The sequence below is a fragment of the Mustela erminea genome, chromosome 6 (assembly GCF_009829155.1).
Source record: "Mustela erminea isolate mMusErm1 chromosome 6, mMusErm1.Pri, whole genome shotgun sequence".
NCBI lineage: Eukaryota > Metazoa > Chordata > Mammalia > Carnivora > Mustelidae > Mustela > Mustela erminea.
In genome coordinates, this window is record NC_045619.1 from 3,964,038 (window position 1) to 3,988,291 (window position 24,254).

At 59.2% G+C, this 24,254-nt stretch overlaps 1 protein-coding gene across 2 annotated transcripts in view; it reads right to left on the minus strand.

Moving 5' to 3' along the window:
- Positions 1-24,025, minus strand: part of FBLN1 (fibulin 1) — a 79,667-nt gene extending 55,642 nt beyond the window's left edge. For both annotated transcript variants that reach the window (XM_032345930.1, XM_032345931.1), the window contains exons 1-4: positions 23,834-24,025; positions 6,441-6,546; positions 2,929-3,064; positions 755-926 (exon numbers count right to left, since the gene is read on the minus strand). In XM_032345930.1, coding sequence (XP_032201821.1) covers positions 755-926; positions 2,929-3,064; positions 6,441-6,546; positions 23,834-23,909 — 490 coding nt within the window. In that variant the 5' untranslated portion in view covers positions 23,910-24,025. The remainder of the gene's footprint in view (positions 1-754; positions 927-2,928; positions 3,065-6,440; positions 6,547-23,833) is intronic.
- Positions 24,026-24,254: the final 229 nt, after the last annotated feature.

Here is a 24,254-nt window from a genome sequence, read left to right on the forward strand (position 1 = left end):
AAGCCTTCAGTCCCCCTCCAGGGCAGGGCTCTCTCAGAGCAGTAACGAACTCGAAACTGATCTGACCCCTAGAATCAGTCTGTGCTGAGTTAAGGCACACGCGTGTGCCCCACTCCCTGTAATTTCATGTGTCCACTTGCTGGGGTCACAGTACCCAGAGATAGGATCAAACATCAGTCTGTATTTGCTGTGACCATATATTATATTTTTTTTTTTACAGATTTTATTTATTTATTTGAGAGAGAGAATGAGAGAGAGAGCATGAGAGTGGGGAGGGTCAGACGAAGAAGCAGACTCCCTGCTGATCAGAGAGCCTAATGAGGAACTTGATCCTGGGACTCTGGGATCCTGACCTGTGCCGAAGGCAGTGGCCCAACCAGCTGAGCCACCCAGGTGCTCCTGACCTTATTTTAGATGAGATTAACATTTGAATCAACAGACTTTGAGTAAAACCGATGGCCCTCTGAAATGTGGGTGGGCCTTGCCTAATCGGGTGAAGGCCATCAGCGCAGCCCCGCAGCGAGGAGGAATTCTGCGAGCAGATGGCCTTTGGACTCAAACTGCAACATCAGTTCCCCCTCCATTCTCTGGCCGGCTGGCTCAACCCACAGACTTCAGAATTGCCGGCCCCCACGATCGAGGGAGCCAATTCCTTAAAATAGATCTCTTTTCTCCGCATCCTATTGGTTTGGTTTCTTTGGCTAGCACTGACTAATGCCCTGGCCAGAAGGCAAAAAAGGCGTGGGGGAATTACCTGCTTCTTGGATGTCCCCAATGTCGCCGGGGGCAAAGTCTGCCGTCTCCTGGCCCTTGACACAGCATGCCCGGAACACCAGCCCACACTGGTAGCCGACCATGAGGGTGTACTCGCAGCTCTGGCCCGCGGCCTGGGCCGCCCTCCCCAGCAGGCAGCAGTGGCAGCACCTCTGTGAACAGGAGTGGAGAGTCAGGGTGGAGAAGCCACCCAGCACTGGGGCGCCCCCAAGCCTCTCTGATCCCATATCCACACCGCCCACACAGCAACGACACATGGGACTTACTCTCTCTTCTAAAGGTTGGCCATAAGCAGCACAAGCATGCTAAGCCCGAGGCGTGCTGTCCCCCAAACAGGTCCCGGGTTTGAAAGGAACCTTAAAGGGGTTTGCGCCCACCACATACTCCCCCACACCAGACTGTCCCCATCAACATCTCTGCCCCACCCCACTCACATACCTCCAGGAGGAATTAGCTATGACAGGGGCTCTCTGAGGGTCACACAAGAGCTCCCCGAGTGTTGCCTCCTTGTGTGTGGTCTACAATTTCTCTACCAAGCCCAGAAAAATGAACAAGCCCTTGTCTCTTCCCTCCTGAGTGCAGGGGGTTTGGGCAGCAGAAGCACATCGTGCATTTAAAAAGCACGAGGACCTCGAGACAGGTCATCAAGCGAGGGACAGAGTTACCGCCTGTCACCTGGACCCCAGTGTTCCCAAAAGTGACACCTGAATCCTGGGGATGGCACTCAGGCTGATACAGGAAGAGCCCTATTTCAGTCCTTACTATCCTAAGAAAAGCACAGAACTTTCCAAAAGGACCAAAGCAGGGGTCAGGTGGTGTGGCTTTGCCTCAGTTTCTCTGCGGGCTGGTGGGTCTTCCATCCTGCTGGTTCTACATCCTCCGTGCCAGAAAAAGGGGGGGGGGCACCAGTTCCCTCCTCCACTTTCCAGGACACGAGTAATCCTTCCTGGAAACACTGATCACCCATCGGCCAAAGTGGCCTGTTCCTACTCCTGCTAGAATGTTCCGTGTCTTTTCTATACCTCCCTTTCTCTCTCGTCTGGGGACATGGGCAGTCGGCGTCTACAGAGCCCCAGCCCTGCCCGGGGAGGCAGTCGCTATGGCCCAGGCTCCTAGCTTCGGGGACCCCGTGACCAGGCCTCCCCACCCTCACCCCATCCAGCTCCCGCACCCCAGAAACCTCCTCCTGTGAAGGCCCAGGAAGGCTGAGGGTGGGCGATGGGGCTTTGGACCCCCCAACTCCTCCGTGGGGAAACTCCCTCTGCCCTAATCGGTGTGAAGAGAGAATCCCCAGAAAGGAACCCACACCCCCCCACCCCAGAATTCAGACTCCATTCCAATTCGTGCTCCTTGAAATCGCTGCCTGGCCCTCCTACCAGAGAATGGGAAAACTTTCTTCCTGGAAACGCAGCTCGGACTGGAACCCAGCTGCCCAGCCTAACGGCCCGAGCTCCTTCCAGTCGGGCTTGTTTTTCTCTCGCAGTGGGTGGTGAGGGAGGGACAACCTCGTTAATTTGTGGTTTCAGGCCCAGAAAGCGGTCAGGGACAGAGGCCCCGAGGGACCCTCGCAGACCCAGGCTGCAAGGCATCACTCACTCGGTGCTCACCTCCCCCTGGGCCCGATGGACCCAGCGCTGCCTTGCCAGACCCCTCCCCTGCAGGTCCTGGAAGCATCCCGCCAGGCCACTCTGGAGTGGGGGCCTCTCTGAATCTCTGTCTTGTCTTCTAGGACAGTTTGGGAGGTCATGTGTTCTCAGAGCCCCCGTGCAGGACCCTTGTGAGCTCCGGGCCACATGGACCTCGCCCTGGCGGGCAGGAAAGCTCCAGGGCCTCCTGCTCCTGGCAGACGGGGTAGGGACACCTGCCTTGAATAGTGAAGAGGGTTCTGAAGGCCCCAGAGCCTGGGTCACCTCTGCTCTGATCTCTGCATTCTGGCCGGAAGCCCGGGGACTGTATGTCCACAGGGCCAGCCTGGGTCCCTTCGTCCCTGTCTCCTCCAGGTCATCCAGGGTTTCCTGATTAAACTGCAGGGGGGCAGGGGATCCGAGAAGCGCCCTCCTCCCTCCCTGCTGCTCAGAGGCCTGGGCAGGGGCTGAGGCAGGAGAGCACCCAGGCCTCCAGCAGGGGACAGGGCGGCTGGTGGGCTAGTCGCACCTTCACGAATGTAGCCTCGAGGCTGGCGTTGTCGCCGTGTGGCGTGGCACAGCTGTCCTGCTCGTTGGCCAGGTTGATGCCCGTGGCACAGTGCAGCTCCTCCAGCTGGCTGTGACAGCACTGCTCCTGGACCATCCTGTGTCGGGGTGGGGGGCACTGAGCACAGGGCCCTGGGAGGGTGGGGCCCTGGGAGGGGAGGGGTCCTGCGGGGTTGGGGGGAGGCGCTGTAGTCCCCCAGAGATGGGAGCTCGGGCCTCGCTGGGTGCCTCCCCTTCCCAACCTACTCCCCCCCCACACACGCACGTGCACACACATGCACTTGCACACACACACTCACCAACCCACACACACACTCACATGTACACACACACATTCACTCCATCCACTCGCCCACCCCCATTCCCACACACACACGTAGTCACATGTGCACACATGCACTCACATGCCCACACTCACTCCACCCACCACCCACTTACACGCACACACTCATTCACACCTGCACGCATACACACACTTACACACACTGACTCTCCTACACACTTGCATGTGCACCCACGCATGCGCACACTTACACACTCACGCTCACCCGCACAGTCATTTGTACACATACTCGCCTGCACACATGCACTCACACATGCACGCACCGTGTTCTCACATTCACACATGCGGTTGCGTGTGTTTGCACACACACTTGCAGGCACACACACTCCACCCACTCACCAACCCCCACACACTTGCACGTACACACGCACTCGCACGTTCGTACATTCACAGATGTCCATATGTAGTCGCCCACACTTGCACACACACTCGCAGGCACACATGTGCATTCTACATGCACACACACCATAGCCGGCAGAAGGAAGGTGCTCCCGAAGTGTACAATTAGAAAGACTGAAAGCAGAGCGGTGTCAGGCCCCCACCCCACCATCCCCCCACCTCCACGCTGCAGGGCTGGAGCTCTGCACCGGGCTTCCCGTTGCTTCTGGAACCACCTGGAAAGATCTGTCTATGCTTGTGATCCCACACATTTCACTTGTGCTTTCGGTGAATTTACAGATGATAGGTATTCCACCAGATTGGACAGAACAGCAACCAGACAGGGGTGCATCTGTCCATGCATTCAAGGATGCTGGTTGGGCCAAAAACAGTGTTAGTGACGGGGGGGACTGGAAGGGTTAGGCACTGCTGGTGGGAGTCACGGATGCTGTAGCAGCTGTCAGGTAGCTCCTTGAAAAATTAAATACACAACGAGCAAATGGTCCAGCGATCCCACTGGCGGGTATGCACCCGGAAGAACGGAAGGCGGGGGCTCAAGAGGTCCTTGCTCACACACGTTCACGCCAGCATCAATCACAGCAGCCAGAAGGGAGAAGCAGCCCCATGCCGTGCCCACCGAGGAACAGCCAAGCAGAACGAGGTCTATCCTCACGGTGGCACACGATTCAGCCTGAGCAAGGAAGGACGCGTTCCCACCCGCTAGGACCGCACGGACCTGGCCTCTTGTCCTCGTACTCCCTTCCCACAACACGGAGCACCTTCTCACGAACCCCGTAGTTACCTTACTGTTCTATCTTCTGTATCCTGTAGAAGAGCGTTTGTCTGTGTTGTTCAATGATTCCTCCCTGTCTCATCGAGAACGTGCCTGGTGCTCAAAGTGGCCTGAGGTCTTGGGCAAATTTAAATTCAGATCCTAAGACATGTGGGCCCTTGGTTCGGGTTGGGACGCAGGTGATATGTGCGTGGGGGAGCCTCAGAGCTGCTGTTCCCTGACGGCCCCCAAATGTGTCTCGTGTTAGAGGCTCCGGCGGAAGCTGAATGCCCCGGGCTAGAGCCCATGTCTGCAGAGAGGGCTCAGCCCTCCCGTGGTCCTCTGGGCTCGCTCCGTCCCCACCCAGTGGAGCTGACTGCCCCCAGGAGGGCTCGTCTGCTGTGTTAGCCCATCCCACCTTGAGTGATGACCCACTTTGAGCCAACAGCCCACGCTCGGCCTCTGACCTCTGCAAACTATGTGGGGTTTAATCCCCAATGTTCCCTGAGCAAAGGGGAAACTATGCAGGGGTCTGGAGGGGCGTAGACAGTGACACGGCTAGAGCCAGTTCAAGTTGACGGCTCCCTCTTCACCAGGAGGCCTGAGACCCACATGCAGCCCGGCCCGTGAATTCCCCGGGACGAGCCAACTAGCCTCCTAGGGCCCGTCTGGCTTTGTGGTGCTGGCTTTTTCCCTCTCCTGTGTCACCACCGACCCAACCCTAAAGGGACGTTGTCATAATCCTCCTCTTCTACATGGGGAAGCTGGGGCCCTGAGCTGGCTCAGATCACACGGCCGGAAATCCAGCCCTGGCCCATCCAAGCTGCCGGGCCAGGCTGCTTCTCGTGGGCACGGGCTGCAGACAGAATGCTCGGCTGCCCACCCAGCTCGGCCCCAGCCCCTCTGAGGTTTCCAGCCCTGGGTTGCCCTCGGGAGCCAAACTCCCAGCTCTCGCCGCTCAGATACCCCGCAAATCCCAAGAGCCAAGCGTCCTGTTTCCTCTTCCTTTGTTTGGTCCACAAGGCTCTGGACTTTTCAAGAATTTCCTAAACCGAGATTTACATCGTCCGGCCGCGCTGGCAGGCTGCACACGATGCTTGCTGCCAACAAAAATGCGAAAGTCCAGGACGAGGCGAACGAGCCTGCCTTACGCATTCTTTCCGTGACAGCTCTCGGCCCAGCTGCCCCCAGCCCGAGTGGGGCTCAGCTTAGACCGGGCCAGGAGGCACAGGAGAGCAGGGGCTGCCCCAGGACGGAACGTCGCCTCCCTGACATTTGCTCCCCAGGGGAGCAGGTCTGGGTTCATGTCCTAATGCTGTCACCTACCAGCTATACCTGGGGGGGAGCCCCAGCTCGTCATCTGGGAACAGGGATTAATAACAGGGTTGAATGAGGTCACGTGCCACAAGGCATGGCGCAGGCGACGAGCTTCCCACAGGCTTGCTACTATTACTTTCATGGTGATGGTCAACGTTACAGATCTGCATCCTTCACTCTAAGCTTATCTCCTCCCAAAATACTGTGGGAGCTTGGGTCCATTTAAGGGAAGAGGAACAGCAGATCCATGAGCCCGTCTGGGGGACCTCTCTGCTCCAGATTGGCTCGTCTGTGTTTTTGGGGTCTGAAGGCTGTCCACACTTTCACTTGCCAGTCACATGATCGCATCCGACCCCACAACAGACCCCTTTTTGTAACGAGGCGCCTGGCTTGGCCGCAGAGCCCGGCAGCAGCAGAGAGGACAGCAAAGCCAGGTCTCTCTGCTCTGCAGCCCAGAGGGAGAGATGCCCCAGGCCCATACAGGGATGTGAGAGTGCAGAGGAAGGGGGCACGGAGGGACCCACCAGGTCTGCCACGGCCGGGGCCGGCGTGGGCCTCTGTGCCAGGCTCTGCCAGGGATCTTGGCTCACGCTGTCCCCCTCCTACAGCTGCATTCCGCTAAAGGAACACCATTCTTGTAGAAAGGGGCTGTCGGCACACGTACCTGCATTCCTTGGATTCCGAGGCGTAGGGCAGCGAGCAGTCCCTGTGCTGTGTGGCCATGCGGTGTCCATCCGCACAGCAAGCCTCCATGAGGGTGTCCGCGGCCGCTGTGTGGGGAGAGAGCAGGGTGCCTGGTCAGGGGGGCGACTCTGCCCTGGCCCAACGGAGGTCCCCTCGGACATGCAGCCCCCCTCCTGCTTCCCTGGGCCCCCACTACAGGCTAGTCCAGTCCGAACGGGCCTGCACACGTCCGTGAGTCACTCCACAAACGTGAATGGAAAACCCACTGGGTCCTGGGCTGGACCACATGGCCGCTCCTTCCTAGAAGGGCCTGACACCTGAACAATTACCTTCAGATCCAGATCTGATGGGGCCGCAGCTCAGCCCCGGGGACCCATGCTCCCCTCCCCGGGCTGGCTCCCTGCTCCAGCCAGGCGCCAGAAACTCGGGTGAAGAAAGCCCAGATGGGTCAGGAGGGCGACAACAGCCGGAATGGCTGACAGAGCCTGAACCAGCCGCCGTCCGGCCCAGTGGTGAGGGGGTCCAGGCACCCCCAACCAGACTCTGAGATGGCCAGAAATGGGGGCGCCCCGGAGGTTCCCAGCAAGGCTGACACCAGGCAGTGGCAACGCAGGAAGGCTCCCCGCCAAGGAGAGAACCGCCAGGCCACTGGGGACGAGGCGCAGCAGAAGCAAAGACTTGGGGACGGAGTGGGAATGGAGACCTCACAGCCACAAGCCCCTCGGGTGACAAGGAAGGAGCCAACCTTTCCAGACCAGCTTCTGGGAGCCACAGCTGTGTTATGTCCTTTACTTGCCCTGCGCCCCTAGCTAGCAAGGCGCCAGTCCTCCCCAGACGGCGGCCGGCAGCTCTTGCCCCTGTTCTGCCCCAGACCGCGTCCTCGCCCACAGAAGGGACAGCAGAAGTGCTCCCATGGGTCAAGCAGCTGGCCGCGCAGGCCCTCACAGCTGGACGACGGCCCTCCAGTCCCGAGCCAGGCTCTCAGCCTCTCCCCAGCTACTGTCCTGATAAGCCCCACACCACAGGGGAAGGAGATGGCCTCGGTGTGCCCCAAGGGAGGAGCAGCCGGGCACAGAGGTGCCCTCTGCCCAGGAGACTCCTGTGGCCAGAGCAGTACCCATAGCCTGGGTGGGAGGCCGCGCTGTGACGGCACGAGCGAGCCTGGGCTTCAAGAAACACCACGTTTTCTTACTGATGATGGCTTCCTGGCCCCCAGCGGGGTAAATCCTGTGGGGCTCGGCTGAATTTCTTGGCACCGTGGGCCTTGGGTGTTTTGTTTGGGCTCATTATTCTTCCAAAGCTGGGCCCTCGAGGCGGCCCCAGAAGGGAGGCTCTCTCTCTTGAGCTTGACACGAGGCTATGACTTCCTGAAACGTCCCCCTGCCAACCTGCTCCCAACTGTCCCAAGTACATCTGTGGTCAGACTGGGTATGGGACATGCTACCCTTGAACGCCATGCTCACTGCCCACCGAGAGTGACCGTCTCCGGAAAGACCCTGGGACAGTCGGCGCGCAGCTGCCCTTTCCACATGGCCGGAAGGAAGAGAGGTGGCGTCGCCTGGAACCAAGTCAGGGCCACCGCTTCCCCAGACTCCCAGGGATCTCTGAGCTGCCCCCCACAATGAGGGAGGTACCCCAGCCCATTCTCACGTGCATGGGGTGGAGAGTGACAGACCACCCGGTCCGCTGCCCCTGGCCACTTGGGCCCTCCCCCGCTCAGCTGTCCCCCCTCCACATTCCCCGACACCACCATCTGCGAACATGGGGTCAGGGCCTGGACAAAGCTGCCTGGGGTCACGGGTCTCCCTGCGGCACAGCAGGGACATTCCCACAGAGCACTGGGGACAGGGTTGGATGGGCCCACTCACACATTCCTTCATTCTTGCCCTGAATTTAAGACAAGCACTCATGAAACCGGGGACTTTATCTGTTGGAGATAAAATATGACCTGTAGTTCACCCCGGGATGAGTGTGACCCCGCCGGGAGGCTGATCTCCCCCACGCCACCAAGCCCAGCTCCCCTCCACCCTGGCTCCAGCGGGGCCCGCCCCCCTCCTGCCTGCCGTCTCACCCCTCGGCCTTCTCACAGCCTCTACGGTCTCCAGGGCCGGCCCGCCCCGCACCCCCCGACGGGGCACCCTCACTCCTGCAGCCCGCCGGCCCACCAGCCTGGCCGGGGCCCCTCTGCTCGCACACCACGGCCTGTACGTGGAGCACAGCGCCCTCTTCCCAGTGATCCCACAGCCTCGCCCTCCCACCCACAGACATCTGCGAGCTGGGCCTGTCTCCTGTCATTACGCCCTCGGCACAAGGCTGGCCGGTAGCCACTCCAGAGCTGAGCAGAAAGAGCCTGAGCTCCGGGCTCACAGCTCTAATCCTGGCCCCGGCTCCTTATGCTCCCTGACCCCCGGGCAGGCTGCCTCACCTCTCTGGGCCACAGCTTCCCCGATGGTAAAATGGGGCTTGGAGGACCTTTGCAGAGTGGCTGAGCAGGTGGATATAGCTTCTAAAGTTCTTGTTTAAGATTTTATTTATTTGTTTGAGAGAATAAGAGAGAGAGAGCATGAGAGGGGGGGGGGTCGGAGGGAGAAGCCGACTCTCGCTGAGCTGGACCCCAATGCAGGACGCAGTCCGGGGTCTCCAGGATCATGAGATGCGCCGAAGGCAGTCGCCCAACCAGCTGAGCCCCCGAGGGAGGTGGCTTCAAGTTCTGAGCACACAGGGAGCTCCCGGTAAACAGTGCTTGATTATGTGTTAAAGGAACAAAGGGGCTTTGCATGCCATGCGTGGCCTGTGAGAAATGGGGAGCCATGGCCCTGGGCTGCTGTGCAGAAGCCCCCCAGGGATGAGCAGCACCCCCAAAGCCTCCCTTCATCCCTGAGAAAGACAAGCATGGGGAAGCTCAGGCTCCCACGGCCCGCTCAGTGGGGTGAGCACTCTGTGCCCTGAGCTGTGGAAACATCTGGAAAGGATTCTCGCCGGGGAACCTGAGCCCTCTGAACCTTGTTCTCAGCAGGACAATAGCCCGGTAAGCCCTTTGCTCTGTCCAGAAATTCTGGAATGTCCCTGGAATGCTCCAAGCAGCCACAGAGCTGGAACTCGTGCAAAGCAGAGGCCTCTGGGGGCGGGGCCGGGTGGGACCCGCACGCAGCCCCCTGGGAGCCACAGGAAGTCCCCGCAAGGCCCATCAGATGGGCGATGGAGAGCCCCCCTGGGGACCACGGCCGGGCCGGATGGTGACGAGGCCGATGTGGGGGGAACAGACCGGGGCGTCACTGTCCTCACTGGAACAAGCGTTCCTGACACGCGGTGAACCCCTTCCTCTCACCATCTCTCTCTCCCTCCAGCCCGACCCTCCTGTTGACATCACCAAGCAGGGCGCATGTGTCACACTGTCAAGTAGTAGAGGCGTCTTTTCCGACCCCTTCCCCCTCTCTTGGCCCCTTGGCCACTTCCTGTATTCTATGCTCAAGGGAGGAACAGCTCTGGGGGGAATATCTCTCCACACACTGTCATTCCGAAAGCCCCGCGTGTCTGCTTCGGCCAGGTCAGCTGGAGCAGAGGGGCTGGATCACAGGCCAAACCTTCTCGAGACCCCCAGACACAGAGCGGCAGCCGTCCCAGAGGCTTCCCGGCTCACACGGCGCTGCCCACCCGGCCGCTGGAGCACGGTGGCCGGGGACGGGTTTAGAGCCAGCACCTATGGCCGACGGGCGGCCCGCTGGAGCTGGGCTGTCGGGCCGAAGCTCGTGGGCTTCTGGTCAAGGCGGAGGCACAGACGGGGGTATGAGCGGAGAGTCCCAGCTGCCAGTCGGAGGGACCGAGGGAGAACGCCGGCCCCTGTGCTCCCCGTGTTCCTCTGGAGAGCGGCAGGGCGCAGGGGAGCGCGGCATCGGCGTCAGGCAGACCTGGGCTTGAACCTCTGGCCCCCTGGTCCGCAACTCACCATCCCGGGGTAAGTTCCTGAAGCGTCTGTGCCTCGGATCTGGGTCCCAGTCTAGGAAACAGGGCTTGGCCCGAACCAGAGGGTTCTTGTGGCCGTCTGGTGCCCAGAAGGCAGCCGGGGGTCCTCCTACTCCCCTTCCCGCTCCATCCCCACTCGCCACCGTCCTGCAACCGAAGGCCTTAAGTATCTTGCCGCCAAGCTGTCACATCAGTAGCTGCACGTCTGGAACCTGGACTTCGAATGTAATTATGAACGGAAGCAGCCAAATGGCGTGAAGTCGCCACACGGTGATGTGAACATAAATGCTAGGGTGTCCTCAATCCCACCGGGACCGTGCCTTGCCCTCCCGAAACCAGTGGGTGGCCAGCTCTGCGCAGCTGTCACTCAAAGTCCCTGACGCTTTCCTGCCAACCTCTCATCCCACTGCTCCTTGGCCTGGGCTCCGGGCCCTCTAGGCTCTGGTCCTTCTCTGGCCAGCCCTGTCCCCCGCTCACCTCCAGACACTAGCCAGTTCTGTCGGGATACCCCGCGGCACCAGGCCTCGTCAGCATCACCGCCATCGCTCAGGAAGGGAGTGCTCCTCACTGAGGGCCCCTCCGTCCCAGGCTTACCCAGCACTTACTCGTTCTCACAAGAACCCAGAGAGGCCGGCTCATGAGTTCCCCATCACGCACATAAGAAAATTCCAGCTCAGAGAGGTTAAGTGAGGAGCCCAAGGTCACACAGCCAGAGGGGCCAGGGAGCAGCAGAGCCAGGCATCAGGCTTGGTTCTGACAGACTCCTAGGCTGGTCAAGTCTGCCTCCTGGGGAATTCGAAACTCCTCTGGGGCAGGGATGGTATCCTTCTCCCCTCGGTGACCCTGAAGCATCCACCCATGCCCCACACCATCAGGGAGGCTCAGTGCCAGTTGAACGGGACAGATCGGCGACAGGCGTCTTAACCAAAGCCTGAACGGCAAGGCTGTCCTTGGACTGTGGGGTTTACTGCAAACACGCCTCTTCACGGGGAGGGAATGACCCCAAGGAGCAACACGTGATCAGAGCCAACCACCCTGAAAAGTGGGGCTGCTTAGAATTTCTGCAGGAGCCGGGGCCATGCTGGCTCCAGGATCTGAGATTCCAGAACTGCCATTTTCTTGGCCTTAGAGACAGCTGTCCCCAACCCGTCAGAGCTGCAGGGACAGGAGGGGTCTTGTGGAGAGAGGGGAACACCCTGCAGGATTCTCTGGAGTCCTGGCTCAAGATGTCAGCGGAGATGTCCTCTGTAGCAGGTCGGTCTCCAGCAGACAGGGGAGCACCCCGTCCAAGAAAAGATCTGGTACTAACTTGTGTTCTGAAACAGAAAAAGCCTCCAGCCACTTCCCAAGTGTTTCCTTTCCATGGGGCGGGACCAGGCTGTCAAGGCCACTCCCAGCCCTGGACACAGCTCTTCCAAGACCCTTGCCAATTCGAGAGGGACAGAGAGCAGTCTTTGCTGTTTTCACACTTGTCCCCATCGGAGTGAACAAGCTTTACTCTGGTGACAAATACCACGTTAAGTCAGAAAGGAGGCATGGTGACCCAGGGAAAGAGGGCTAGATAGGGACTCCCAGGCCAGCGCCCCCACCGTGTCCCTGGTGCTGACCCAGGGAGAGGTGCTCACTACAAACGTTTGCTGTAACCTGGACAGAGAGAATGAAAACCACTGCCTACAGTGTTCAGAGGCAGGAGACCCCAACGGGCTGCTCTACTAAAACCAGCACGACTGTCTGGACTATTCTTCACCGCCCCCCCCATTCCCGTAGAATAATGGCTATGCATGTGCCCTTGGGTTAAATTAAGTTAAATTAACTTGAACTTCCCCACAATGGTTTAAAAGCTGAGCATGTAATAGTAAACTAAATGCTTCACTTAAAATGTTTGTTGTTGGGACACCTGGGTGTCTCAGTCAGTCACACGTCTGCCCTGGTCTCAGGTCATGATCCCGGGGTCCTGGGATCGAGCCCCATGTCAGGCTCCGCACTCAGCGAGGAGCCTGCCTCTCCCTCTCTCAAATAAATAAATAAAATCTTTTTTAAAAAATGTTGTTGAAGACGTCATGCTCAGTGAAATAAGCCAGTCCCCAAAGGATCAACCCTGTGTGATTTCACTTACGAGGTTCCTAGAGGAGCCACAGTCAGAGGCGGAAAGTAGACGGTGGGCACCGGGGGCTGCAAGAGCGGGAGATGGGGGCTGTTTCCTGGGCACTGAGCTTCAGTTTCGGGAGATGAAAACATTCTAGAGATGGACAGGGCTGGTGGCTGCACAGCCATGGCAATGTATGTAATGCCCCTGAACATTGCACTTAAAAATGGTTAAAATGGCTAATTTTATGTTATGCGTATTTTACCAAAATAAAGAAAATACATTTTAAAAAATCGAGTGTTTACAGGACACCTGGGTGGCTCGGCCATTAAGCATCTGCCTTCAGCTGAGGTTATGATCCGGGGTCCTGGGATCGAGTCCCGCGCCGGACTCCCTGCTCAGTAGGAAGCCTGCCTCTCCCTCCGCCATTCCCCTGCCCTGGGTTCCCTCTCTGTGTCTCCCTCTCCATCAAATAAATAGATACTTTAAATAAGTAAAATAAATTTAAATAAATAAAGCTGAGTGCTCGCCTGCCGTCTCGCACCGCCCTTCGTTCAGAAAGGACCTCGATGTTCTGCTGATGCCCTCACCCGCTGTTCTCAATCATCGTTGTTCTAATGTGCGAACGTGCAGTGCAGACCGCAGGGAGGGCTGACTTGGTAAACGACTTCGGGACGCCCCCCGGGGCAGTCTGGTGGTGACCGTAGCGGTTACATAAGCAAACTAGGTGACCTCAAACGGGAACAGGTAAAATGTGAAGGAACGAGGTAAACAGAGGGCGTTGGCCACTCCCAGGCCCAAGGAAGAGCCCAGGGCAGGCTCTCAGGAGGTGGCGGGGAGGCCGTGCTTCTGGAACCGCTTCCCCAGCCACACACAGTAAGAATTCAGCATTGTTGGTGGGAGGGAAAGCACGAGGAGGATCCCAGGCCGTGGCTCCTCTAAGACACAGGACATACAGCTGGGCCAGGGGTGGGGAGCAAGAAGACAGGGTGACACCTCCCCCTGGAAACCACCTCTCACTGGTACCACCAAGGATTTCACCGCGATTGACAGATCAACCCGGCACTGGCACTCCCACTGGCCAGCAGCCCTTCTGGCAGGACATCAATTCGCAGAACTCCCACACAGAGGCCCCAGCACATCTGCACGGCCTTCGGCAACCTGGAGCCAACGAGGCCAGCACCGCTTCCACCCCTCACTCCCGGGAGCGATGCCACTATCGATGACACTACGTCAGGGGACCCCCCGCTGGATGCCCACCCATGCCCACTGTGGGGATATAGGTGCCCTTAAGAGAGAAGTGGTCTGCAGTCTTCTCTCTCAGATCACCTCCCTCCCTTCTGAGCAGAAGCTTTGATTGGGCACAGTTTTCATCTCCAGTTCCCGTAATCTGACTGTGAATTGGATCCACAAAGCATTACACTAAATATAAATGAAAAATAAACTCTCTTTCAGACCTCTTTAGCCTTTGACACGACCTTCCAAGGAGGACGATGGACATGTGGGTTAAAACCACCCAGACCGAGACCCGCCGCCTCCTCACTGAGCCTCCTTCTCTCCATCTGTCAAATGGGGTAGTAACTGGGGAGGGCTGGGAAGATGGATGTGATAATTCAGGCAAAATGCTTAAATCGGTGCCTGACTGCAGAAAGACTCTTCAAAATGGAATCGTCACGGAAGTTGCTGCACCACCGTGGGGAGGGGAATCACACAGGCCCCCAGACGACCCATCGCCACGGGCCTGACACCCCACCACCTCCCTCTGGGAAAGAGAGACCGCTGCCCTAAGTCACTGGTGAGCAGATGGACAGAGACAGCCTGGTTCACGGGCATCGGATACCGTATGTCACCCCAGACAGCAGCTGAAACGAAATTTCTTCCAGGTGAGTTCTGCGTTTGTAAAGACTACAGTGTAGACTGTGAGTCGTGGTAGTTCTGATCCATGCAAAAGGCATGCCACGTGTTTGGCGCCACGCCAAGGCTCACGGTCTAGAGCAGCACCCATTCTCGTCAAGTGGTAAAGATGTAGGCACATGTTCTTTCCAGCACTATAGATGCCAGCTGGCAGTCAGAGGGTCTCTGCACTGCTCCCCAGGTGGAAGCTTCCAGAATGTTAGCCTGGCACCGATCATCCTCCCAAGGGCTCTGGGCAATGCTTTAATGGCCCATGAGCAGGTAAGCAATAAGCCAAGTTGCTCAGTGTACCATGTTGTGGTGGGGTAGGCCCAGGGCTGGAGCTCCAGAGGCCCAGGTCTGCTTACAGCTCTACCATTGAGGGTCCTTCCATCTGGAGCAAGGCCAGGACTCAGTCTCCTCACCCGTAAAGTGGGTGGAGAAGTTGGCCTGGAGTTCAGCAACGGCTTGCCAAACCCCACCGTGTATATGGACAATGTTCTGACAAAATTCCTGCTGGATTGCAAGGAAATGAGTGAGAAAGGAAATGGCCAGGGGAGGTTCCCCACAAGTCAGTCTGATCCCACTTAAAAGGCTGTCTCTCCTTCTGAGACCTGCCCTTCCAAACGGCCCGCGTGTATAGGAAACGGTGAGAAAGGAGTTGGGGAGTGGTCGGATCTCTGCTCTCTATTTTAATATTCTCATGTGGCAAAATAAAAAATAGACGAGTTCTGGGCATAAACAAGAAGGGAGGGGAAGGTGTGTCCTCAGAACTAGCCAACAAGTCAATCTTCTTGGTTTTCTCGGACAAGCTCAAAGCAGCAGAGGGCCTCGGGTGTTTCAGAATGTGAACGGGGTCCTAGTGTGTCCCGTGGGTCCCCTGAACTTGACACCCTGCAAAGTTTGTACCTCATCGGCTCCAGAGCAACTGGCTAAAGCTATGGTGAGAGTTGGAGGGGGCCCCTGGGGTGTCCAGGGCCCACATCCCCGGGAAACCTGAAATGCAGTGAGACACCCACAGGAAATCGGGACCAAATAGAACCCTGCGAGATTCAGCCCACCCCTGCCAGGACCCTCCCCTCCTGAAGCTGGGGAGCCAGCAGGACTCCGCAGCCCTCACCCTATGGCACTCATGCTGTCCTAAGTCCCCTGTATATTCAAAAAGCCCCTCTATGGCCGGCTCAGTTAGTAGAGCACGCGATTCTTAATCTTGCGGTTGTGAGTTCGAGCTCTTGGTTGGGTGTAGAGATTATGTAAAAATAAAATAATTTTTTAAAAAGGTTCCTGTAACAACACTTGCATGTGCAGGTTCTATCTAGGGGCAAGGGATCCAGAGGTGGAAAGATAGGACCCTGTCCCCAAGGGGACAGCCCAGGGAGACACCAGGTCATCGTCACTGGGGTATGGTGCACAGTACCCCCACATCCCTCGCAGGTCTAGGATAAGGACAGAGCCATCTCCCCCTTCAGGGGCAGCTGACCTCCCAAGGAGGAAGCAGGGTGTGCTGGAGTCTCCCCTCACGGTTTCACACAGACCCACAGACGCTTCAATGCTCACACACCAGCACCTGTCACGAGACAGGGGTCTAGCGCAGGGAACCAGCAGGCAGGAGGCCACAAGAATGAAGGGCCAGAAGGCAGATCTCGGAAGGAGACAAGCACCTCCCAGATTGCTCCCTCCTGGCAGTGACCTCCTGTGACCAAGACCAGTGGACATGGGGGACAGCCTTACCTCCTGACTTCTCTACATCATCCCACCCTGTGGGACCCATCTCCCACGGTCTCCCTTTGAACTCAAGGCCACCTGTCATGCGTCCGCTGCACCTGGCCTGTGGAAGCTGCAGCTGGGTGGTCCTGGGTCCACACCCTTCCTGGGACTGGCTCATTCACACCCACATCAATTCAAAGATCCTTTCCTCCAGAAGTCTTCCCTAACCGCTCAACACACACCCACGCGCACGCGCGCACACACGTTCTCTTTGCTCCCTGAACTGCCCGGCACCAAGCACAAATAATTAACTGCATGTGTACTTAGCACCCTGGGGGCCGGGACAAGCTCTGCACCCTGGTCCAGGCCAGCCTCAGAGCAGGCACTCGATAAATTCCTGGGAAAGAGCCAGTGGACAAATGATCTTATGGGATCCTCACGACTCCAGGAAACGGGATCAGGGAGAGTTAAGCAAGCTGCCCCAGGGCACAGAGCAAACACAGAGGTAACCTTGGAGCCTGGCTCGGACTCAAAGCTCACCTATACCCCCGCCGCATGCCGGAGGACACTGGCTTCCTCCCGAAGCCGGACTTAGCAAAATCAAGACTTTTCGGTCAGAAAGATAAATGAGGCGGGGTAGTGTCCTGCAGAAGAGCACGATCTGAGGGGCGCCCGGGTGGCTCTGTTGGGTGGGCGTCTGCCTTCAACTCAGGTCACGATCCCAGGGTCCTGGGAATGAGCCCCATGTCAGGCTTCTTGCTTGGCGGGAGAGCCTGCTTCTCCCTCGCCCTCTGCCCTCACTCCTGCTTGTGCTCTCTCTCTCACATAAATAAATAAGATCTTTTAAAAAAAAAGAAGAAAAGAAAAGAAAAGAAAAAGAACACAGTTCAAGAGTCATGCTTCCAGGTTCCCGGCCCGGGGGAGCCGCTCAGCTGCTGTGCGCCTGCAGGCACATTACTTGGCCTCTCTGAGCCTTGGTGTCTTCACTCCCTCCTTTGTGGATGTGGGGATAATAACGGGCGTGGGGCGCAGAGAGAAGCCTTATGTCAAAATCAGGAGCACACGCAGGCAGCAAAACTTACAGCACATTTGACTCCAGCAGGTGACATGATCCAAAAGGAAAAACAGGTTCAAGAAGGATAGCAGCTCACCCCAGTAGCAAACAGACCACCAACCACAACCACATGGCCCCATCTCAAAACCAGTCCTGGCAACGTCCCAGGGGTTCTGAGAAGCCCCCGAGCAGGCCCGTTATCTCAGAGCTTCTCCCCCCTCAAAGTGCCTGGGAGGGCTCAATCCCCCGGGCCCTCCGGCCCCCTCGCCATCTCCCCTGCCCATTTCTGCAGCTTCATCCTATGGGCTGAGACGGCCATATTTCTGTCCGCAGCCTGATCGTGCCTCCAAGCCCAGACTCCACCGATGCCTAGCAGGACGCTTACAGGGTCCACTAGGAACCTGGACTCTTCTACCAGCCCCCGGGGCCCCACTCCATTCAGCCTTGTCTGGCTCGGTTATTAGCAATCACCCTCCACCCAGCTGCTCGCCCCACAACAGTGGGGTCAGCCTGAATTATTCCTTCTCCCTCGCCCTCTATCCCCCATCCCAGGACAAGTCCCGGCCACTCAAGTTCCCAGACGCCCTTGATCTATCCACTTCCCGGCGGCCCCTGACTACCACTCGGCCCTGGACCCCGCAGAAACCTCCACGCTGGCTCACTCTGCCTACTCTTACCACCCCATAGGCCCTTCACCATGCAGCAGTCCAGAGTGACTTCTAGAAACCTGAGTCAGATAACGTCATTTCTCTGCTTAAAATCCTCCAGCGGCTTCCCAGTACACTCGGGATAAAACCCACAAGTCTGCACCCTAATTTTGAAGGCCTCCCATCCTCTGCAGCTCCCTGTCCCCCCCACCCTCCCCAGAGGCACACACCCCCCACCTTCCCTCCAATACACCCGCTCCCACCCGGCGCCTGGAGCCAGCTGCTCCTCTTGTCCAAAAGCTCTTCTCAGGGCTTTTCCACAGACGGTTCCTCACAACTCACACCTCAGCTGGGCATCACTCTCCTCCGCCCCCTTGAGAGGCGCCCCTGTCTGCTGTCCCCGTCACGGCATTGCGGCGCCGATTCCTGCCGATACACCCTAGCGAGGGCGTCTGTGTGTGCAGCGGCCTGAACGGTAGCCCTTGAAAAGATACGTCCACGTCCTGCCCCCAGAGTGTGGCCTTAGGTGGACTAAGGGTCTTTCCAGTTGGAATTAAGGGTCGATCTCAAGATGAGCTCCTCCTGGGTCACCTGGGGGAGCCCCGAATCCCACAAGAAGTGTCCTTAGAAGAGACACAAGAGGAAGAGAAAGCTACGTGGGGACAGAGACAGCCACGAGCCCAGGAGCGGGGGGAGTGAGGACAGACCCTGCCCCAGAGCAAAGCCCCACACGACGCCGTGACATTGTGGCCCCCGGGACGGTGAGAGGCTAGACCTGTTGTATTAAGCCGCTCTGTTTGCAGTCATTTGATCTGGGGCCACAGGGGACCCACGTGGCGCATGAGCTCCACAGGGCACTATCCTTGTCTGTGCTGGGTCCTGGGGTCTCGTGCTCGCGGGGTACACAGGTGACGCGCTGACAGATGACAGCAGCATGATGAACAGCTCCTCGGGGGCCAGGCCAGGCTCCAAAGGGAGGCACAGGAAACATTTGCTAATAACACCCGAGAGACAGCTGGCAAATGACACCGCAGATCACCTACTTCCTCCTTCTGGGCCTCAGTTTACCCACCTATACCAGGAGTGGACCGGCTGATCTGTGGTTTCCATGTCCCTATAGACAAACCATTTCTTCCCAAATTCACCTCAAGTGCCCGTCATAAAACCTGTCCGGGGACCCATCGGGCCCCAAGGCTTGTTCTTTGGTTCTTACATCCTTGCTACCATCTGGGAGGTGTAGGGACCCCAGAGGGCCAGACCCTCCCCACCCTCCGGTGTGGTATCCCCTCTGAGTGGCTGGAAGCCAGCAATACAGGACGCATCACAGACCCTCCACGTGGAGAAAAGAAGGCTCTGGGTCCTGGCCGTCAGGAGCAGTAACCGGGGCCCTTGGCAGTCGGGACCCCCAGGAAGTTGGCAACAGGATGGCAGGAACCCAGTGTCCCCACTCTCAGCACTGGCCATGTCAGCCCAGCCCTCTGGCAGGATCACTTGGCAAGGCCAGGGGCACATCAAGCGGGAACAGGACCTGAACGATTTCCAGGGCCGTCTTCTCCAGATGCCGGGCCCGCCCTGTTGTGTCTGGAACCCAGGACCCGCCAAGAACATTTTCCTTTATGAAGGTGCCAGGAAAGGGGTGACTTTCTACCCTGTGGACAGTTCTAGACCTCACCCAGTGTCCTGTAGCCAGAGGCATCCGTTCCTGTGTGCACGGCCTCCCCCCTGCGCAGCCAATGTAGGTTCCTCGGGAGAAGGGGAGGGGTCCTGAGCCCCACCCCCAGAAGGCAGCAAGGAGGCCCTGACTTGGGCCGCACCCAAGGGAGAGGCAGGACTGAGAGCAGACCTGGGTACCCGAGCAAACAGCCCTCCACCCCCACAGCCCCTGCCTCCGAAGGACGGGACAGGCTTGTCCTCTGATCTGAAAACAAGACAGGTGTCTTCACCTTGGGGAATCCCACCAAGCCAGCCACGAGCCCCTCATGGCTTCTGCGGTCCCCCATGGATGGAAAACACCTGCTCCTCCTCAGGACCCCCTGCACATGCAGCATTTGTCTACGGGGGTTTCAGTGCTGTCCAAATGGTTTTTATTTCCCCTCATTAGGCTTAAGGCAAGAGAACCAAGTGGTCAGGAATCTGCGGTCCCCTGTCCTGGCCCTCGACGGACCACTGTGTTTCCTAGACAAGTTACTTAACTGCTCTGGGCCTTCGTTTAGACGTCTGTACAATGAAAATAACAGGACAGTACCTTCGTCATAGGATTGTTGAGAGAGTTAAATTAATAACTACATACAAAATACGTCAATTTTAAAATTTCCTAGAGCAGAGTGTGTTCTCACTCCGTACTTAAGGAGAAGCAGGGAGAGGACAGGACTGGTCACATCTGGAGCAGGAACCAGTCTCCTCGCCTCCTTCGAGTGCCGGCCCCCACCTGCTGATAACACGTAGGCAGCTGGAGCAACCCACTCCTGACTCCCTCCTGACTTGGAGCCTGGTGAGGACCAGCCTGAGGCCAAGGGAGGAAGCCCCAGAGGGGGAAGAGCTCCCGTCGGCAGCACCCCGCCTCTGTCCTGCCCTGCCCGCTGTGACTTCGACTCCGCCAGCCTCCCTGCACACCCCCTCCTCAACGAGCTCCCTCCAGGCTGAAGGGTCTCTGATCCCAGGGAAGCTGACCGAATGGGTGTCCCCGTTTGGTTACGCAGCCACACGCGAGGTCGTTACCAGGACACTGGGACCCTGCAAAATCTTTTATGAATCAAATTGTTATAACGTGATGTTTTGCAAAGGAGAGTCTTATCTTGGATAAAGCGCCCCAGCAGGGGACGGTGCGGGTCAGCGCCCATGTTTGTCAGTCTTTATCTGCAAGGCTGTCCAGACCGCACCCGCTGCTCAGAGCCCTGCCTTCGACGGAGCCCTGTCCTCTCGGGCCTTCGGCACTCTTGCCTGTGCTGCTTCCTCTGTCTGGAGCCCCGTCCTCCCCAGAGACCCAGCCGGTGCCTGCCAGGTTGCAGGCTGTCTCCTTGGTCCTTGGGGAGGTCGTCCCTGACTCTTCCCCTACGGGGCTGCTTTGGAATGGCCTGTCCACTCCTCTGCCTCTCCTGGGGGATGGGGAGCCCCACAGGCACAAAGGCCAGGCCTCGCCTCTCCCTTGCCACACCCCCCTGATTTAGAACAGCGTCTGGCCCAGAGCACATACTTAGTGCGTGGAGGTCTGAGGAGGCCAGCAGAAGCCCCTTCTGTGTGACCTTTCCCAACACGGCTTTGGTTCTCGACCGCTGCCAGTTCTGAGGCGCTCCTGGGGAGCTGGGAGGACTTTCAGAGCACTCGTGGGGAAGAGGACTCTGTCTTACCCTAGGGAGGGGGTCACACAAATAATAGGTCACACTAATCCAGCCACCATGGCAGGCACGGTGCCATGTCCTCCCCCACGCCCCCCCGACCGCCAGGCACGTTAAGGAGTCGGTTTCTGCTATCTTCGTTTTACAAATGAGAAAACCACCAACCCATCCTGTGGGCTTTTCCAGGCGGATACAGGCGAAGTTGTTTCCTGTCCTACAGAAGCTCGTGGCAGCCAGCTGGGAGCCCCAGATGACTGAGCCATGCTGTCCCTTCTCTCCCACCCCGACACGCCACAGTCCAGCAGGGGTGGCAGAGGGGGCCCTGAGCCGGGGGGCGGGGGGAGCCCCTCAGGCAGAGTCAGGAGAAGGGGTCACTTAGAGTCGTGGGTCCCACAGGAGGGGCCGTGGCACTGTCCCCCACCCGGGGGCACCTTCGTGCGTCCAGCCCTCCAACAGGCACCACCAGCCCCTCCCCCCCGCTTAGCCTGGGGGGCCCTCAGGCCCCCACCACCAGCCTGGGGAAGTTCCAGCAGCGGGGCGCGGGCCACGTGCTTCTAAGCCGAGCCGGCTCCTCTCCCGTCTTTGTTCTCCTCCCAGAGACTTGCTCTGTAATCAGTCAGCAGCGCTGCCCGCTGGAGCTAGAGGCCAAGGAAGTCCTGGAGAAAGCAGTCGGCCTTCCCCACTGCCTCCCACCCCACTCTCGGTAAAGCTCAACAGGACAGACATAGGACAGACACGGCTTGACTCTGTCCCCTAGCATGGAAGGTCAGCGCCCCCCATACTGCTATGACCAGGCAAAGCGAGCGGCCACAGATTAGCAACGGGGCCCGCGGCGGGACGGCCTTTCCCAGCATCACTTCTAAATTCCCTGCCCTGGTGTACTGCCCCGCACCCCCCACCCCCAGCTCTCTGGAGGGTGGGCCCAGGTCACCCCAGGGAAGCCGCAGACGCAAACCAGGGAGCTCCAGCTCCCTCCCCCCAGACCACACCACAGTGCTGAAACTCAAAAGAGGGACCATCCCGAAAGGAAGGGAAGGCCACGCCAGTCGGGTGCGCGATGAACAGATCTCCTTTATCACATACGCTCGAAGTTAGGGCCTCCTGTAACAGACGAGGCGCGCCCCTCCAGCCTGCCCAGTCCCCATGTCCCTTCAGAGTCAGACACGACCAGGCTGCAGGGGAACCCTCTCACACCCCGGGCAAAAGAGCACAGTGGAAAGGAGCAGGCCGAGCTCGCCTATGCCCTCTCTCTGGGCCTGCCTCAGTTACCCCATCTGTAAAATACACAGGGAGCCCCTGGGGCCCTTTGTAGTTCCTACAAGAGTCTTGTGTGGCCTCCAGTCAGAGCGCCCCCACACCCCAGGGTTTTCAGTCCAACCACCAGTCACCTTCCCATGAATGCCCTTCGACCCTCTGCCTCCCAGCTCCTGCCCAAGCACCATCCTTCCAACAAGTCTCCAATGAGCCCCGGCGGGACCAGGATGGCTCTCGCCGCCAACCCCCTGGGCCCTTGTGCCTCCCACGCCATCTCCCCCACAAAGTGCCCCAGCAGGCACCCAGGACAGAGCCGGAGCTCCAGGATCTGCTGCAGCCAGTGAGCAAGCCCAGAAGCACCCGCAGAGCTCTGCCCTCTGCCCCCAACCTCTCCTGACGACCTTCTGACCAGGGAGGAGGGTGGTCACCTGGGAGTTGAAAAGAAACTAAGCTCAACCAGAGATTAAGCATCTAGGATTCTGAGGGTGGTCAACGGCTCTTCGGGGCCTGGCCCCAGGAAGAACCAAGCCTCGGGCTGGCAGGCCTAATGACTGATGAGTCACGGGTCAGCGGAGAGGTCAGAGGCCACCACTGCTGCTCTAATCTGCAGGGCCTAAGGGTTTTCCTGTCCCATCTCCCGCCCCCAACCCAGGAGTTAGGCCTTGAGAATTAAGGGAGAAAGAAGCGCCATCCCGCTGCCTTCAGTCTTACGCTGAGCGAGCGCAGCCGACGGAGACTCATCCCCCCTGCCACCGGGTGGGTGGACCTGGAAGGGGCCAGTCCCCAGCCCTAGCTGGGTGTGCAGCCTGGCTGAGCCTCTGCCTTGGGGCCCTCTACCTCCGGGAGGGCAGACAGAGGTTTCCCCACACAGGGCTATTTCCCTAAAAATCTGTCTCCAGACTGCTCCCTTCTTTTCTGATTTTTCCAGTCCCCCCCCCCCCCCCCCCCGGAAACCCATGAGTGGCAAAGCACTGTCCCCAGTCTCAGTCTTCTCACCAACAAGCTGGGTACAACAGCCCCTACCAAGGGGCGGAGGTGGGACCAGCGGGAAGAGCTTGGCGCTCCGGACAGAGCAGGGCACACGGGGTTCAGTCACCCCTCCAGCCAGGCCTTCCCCACTAGCCTCCCAGCCTTGGCCCCAGGGGGAGCGAGGGTGGGCACTAGGGGGGCTGCACGAGGCGGGGGGGGGGGCGGGGAGAGGTCAGGGAGGAGGAAATATCTTCTTTCACACAAGTGCCCCAGGTCATGGAGGCGGTCAGGACCAGAGCCAGGAGCGGGGTGAGGGGAGGGCCTGGCCGGCGCACACGACCCCGGAACCGCGGCGGGGCGCGGCGCCCAGACGGCCGCTACGACTACGGCTCCAGGCCTCCCGAGGCGTGCGGGGCTGAGAGGGGAGCCACCGGAGCTGGGGCCGTGGACGTGGGGCGCCCCTACCTCGGGCCGCCAGCAGCGCGAGGCCGCCGAGCAGCAGCAGCGGCAGCGGGACCCTCCTCGGCGCGGCGCTCTCCATGGGGCCGGCGGGCGGCGGGCGGCGGGCGGACAAAGGCGCGGGGCGCGGGGCGCGGGGCGCGGCTCCTGGGCTCCACGCTCCGGCCGAGCCTCGCAGCCAACGCAGGGCCCCGGCCGCGCCGTTCAATTATCCCGCCCCGGAGGAGGGCGCGGCGGGGGCGGGGCCGGGGGCGCGCGGTGCCCTCCCTCCCGGGTCGGGCCGCCCCCTCCCCGGCCTGGGGCCCCGGGCACCCCGGCCCCGAGGGGCTCATGGGCCCGAGGGCGGGAGCGGGGACACCCAAACCTCTCCCGGGGGCGGCCGAGAAGGTGGGCGCACACGGACGGGGGGCACCCCTTCCCGGCCCCC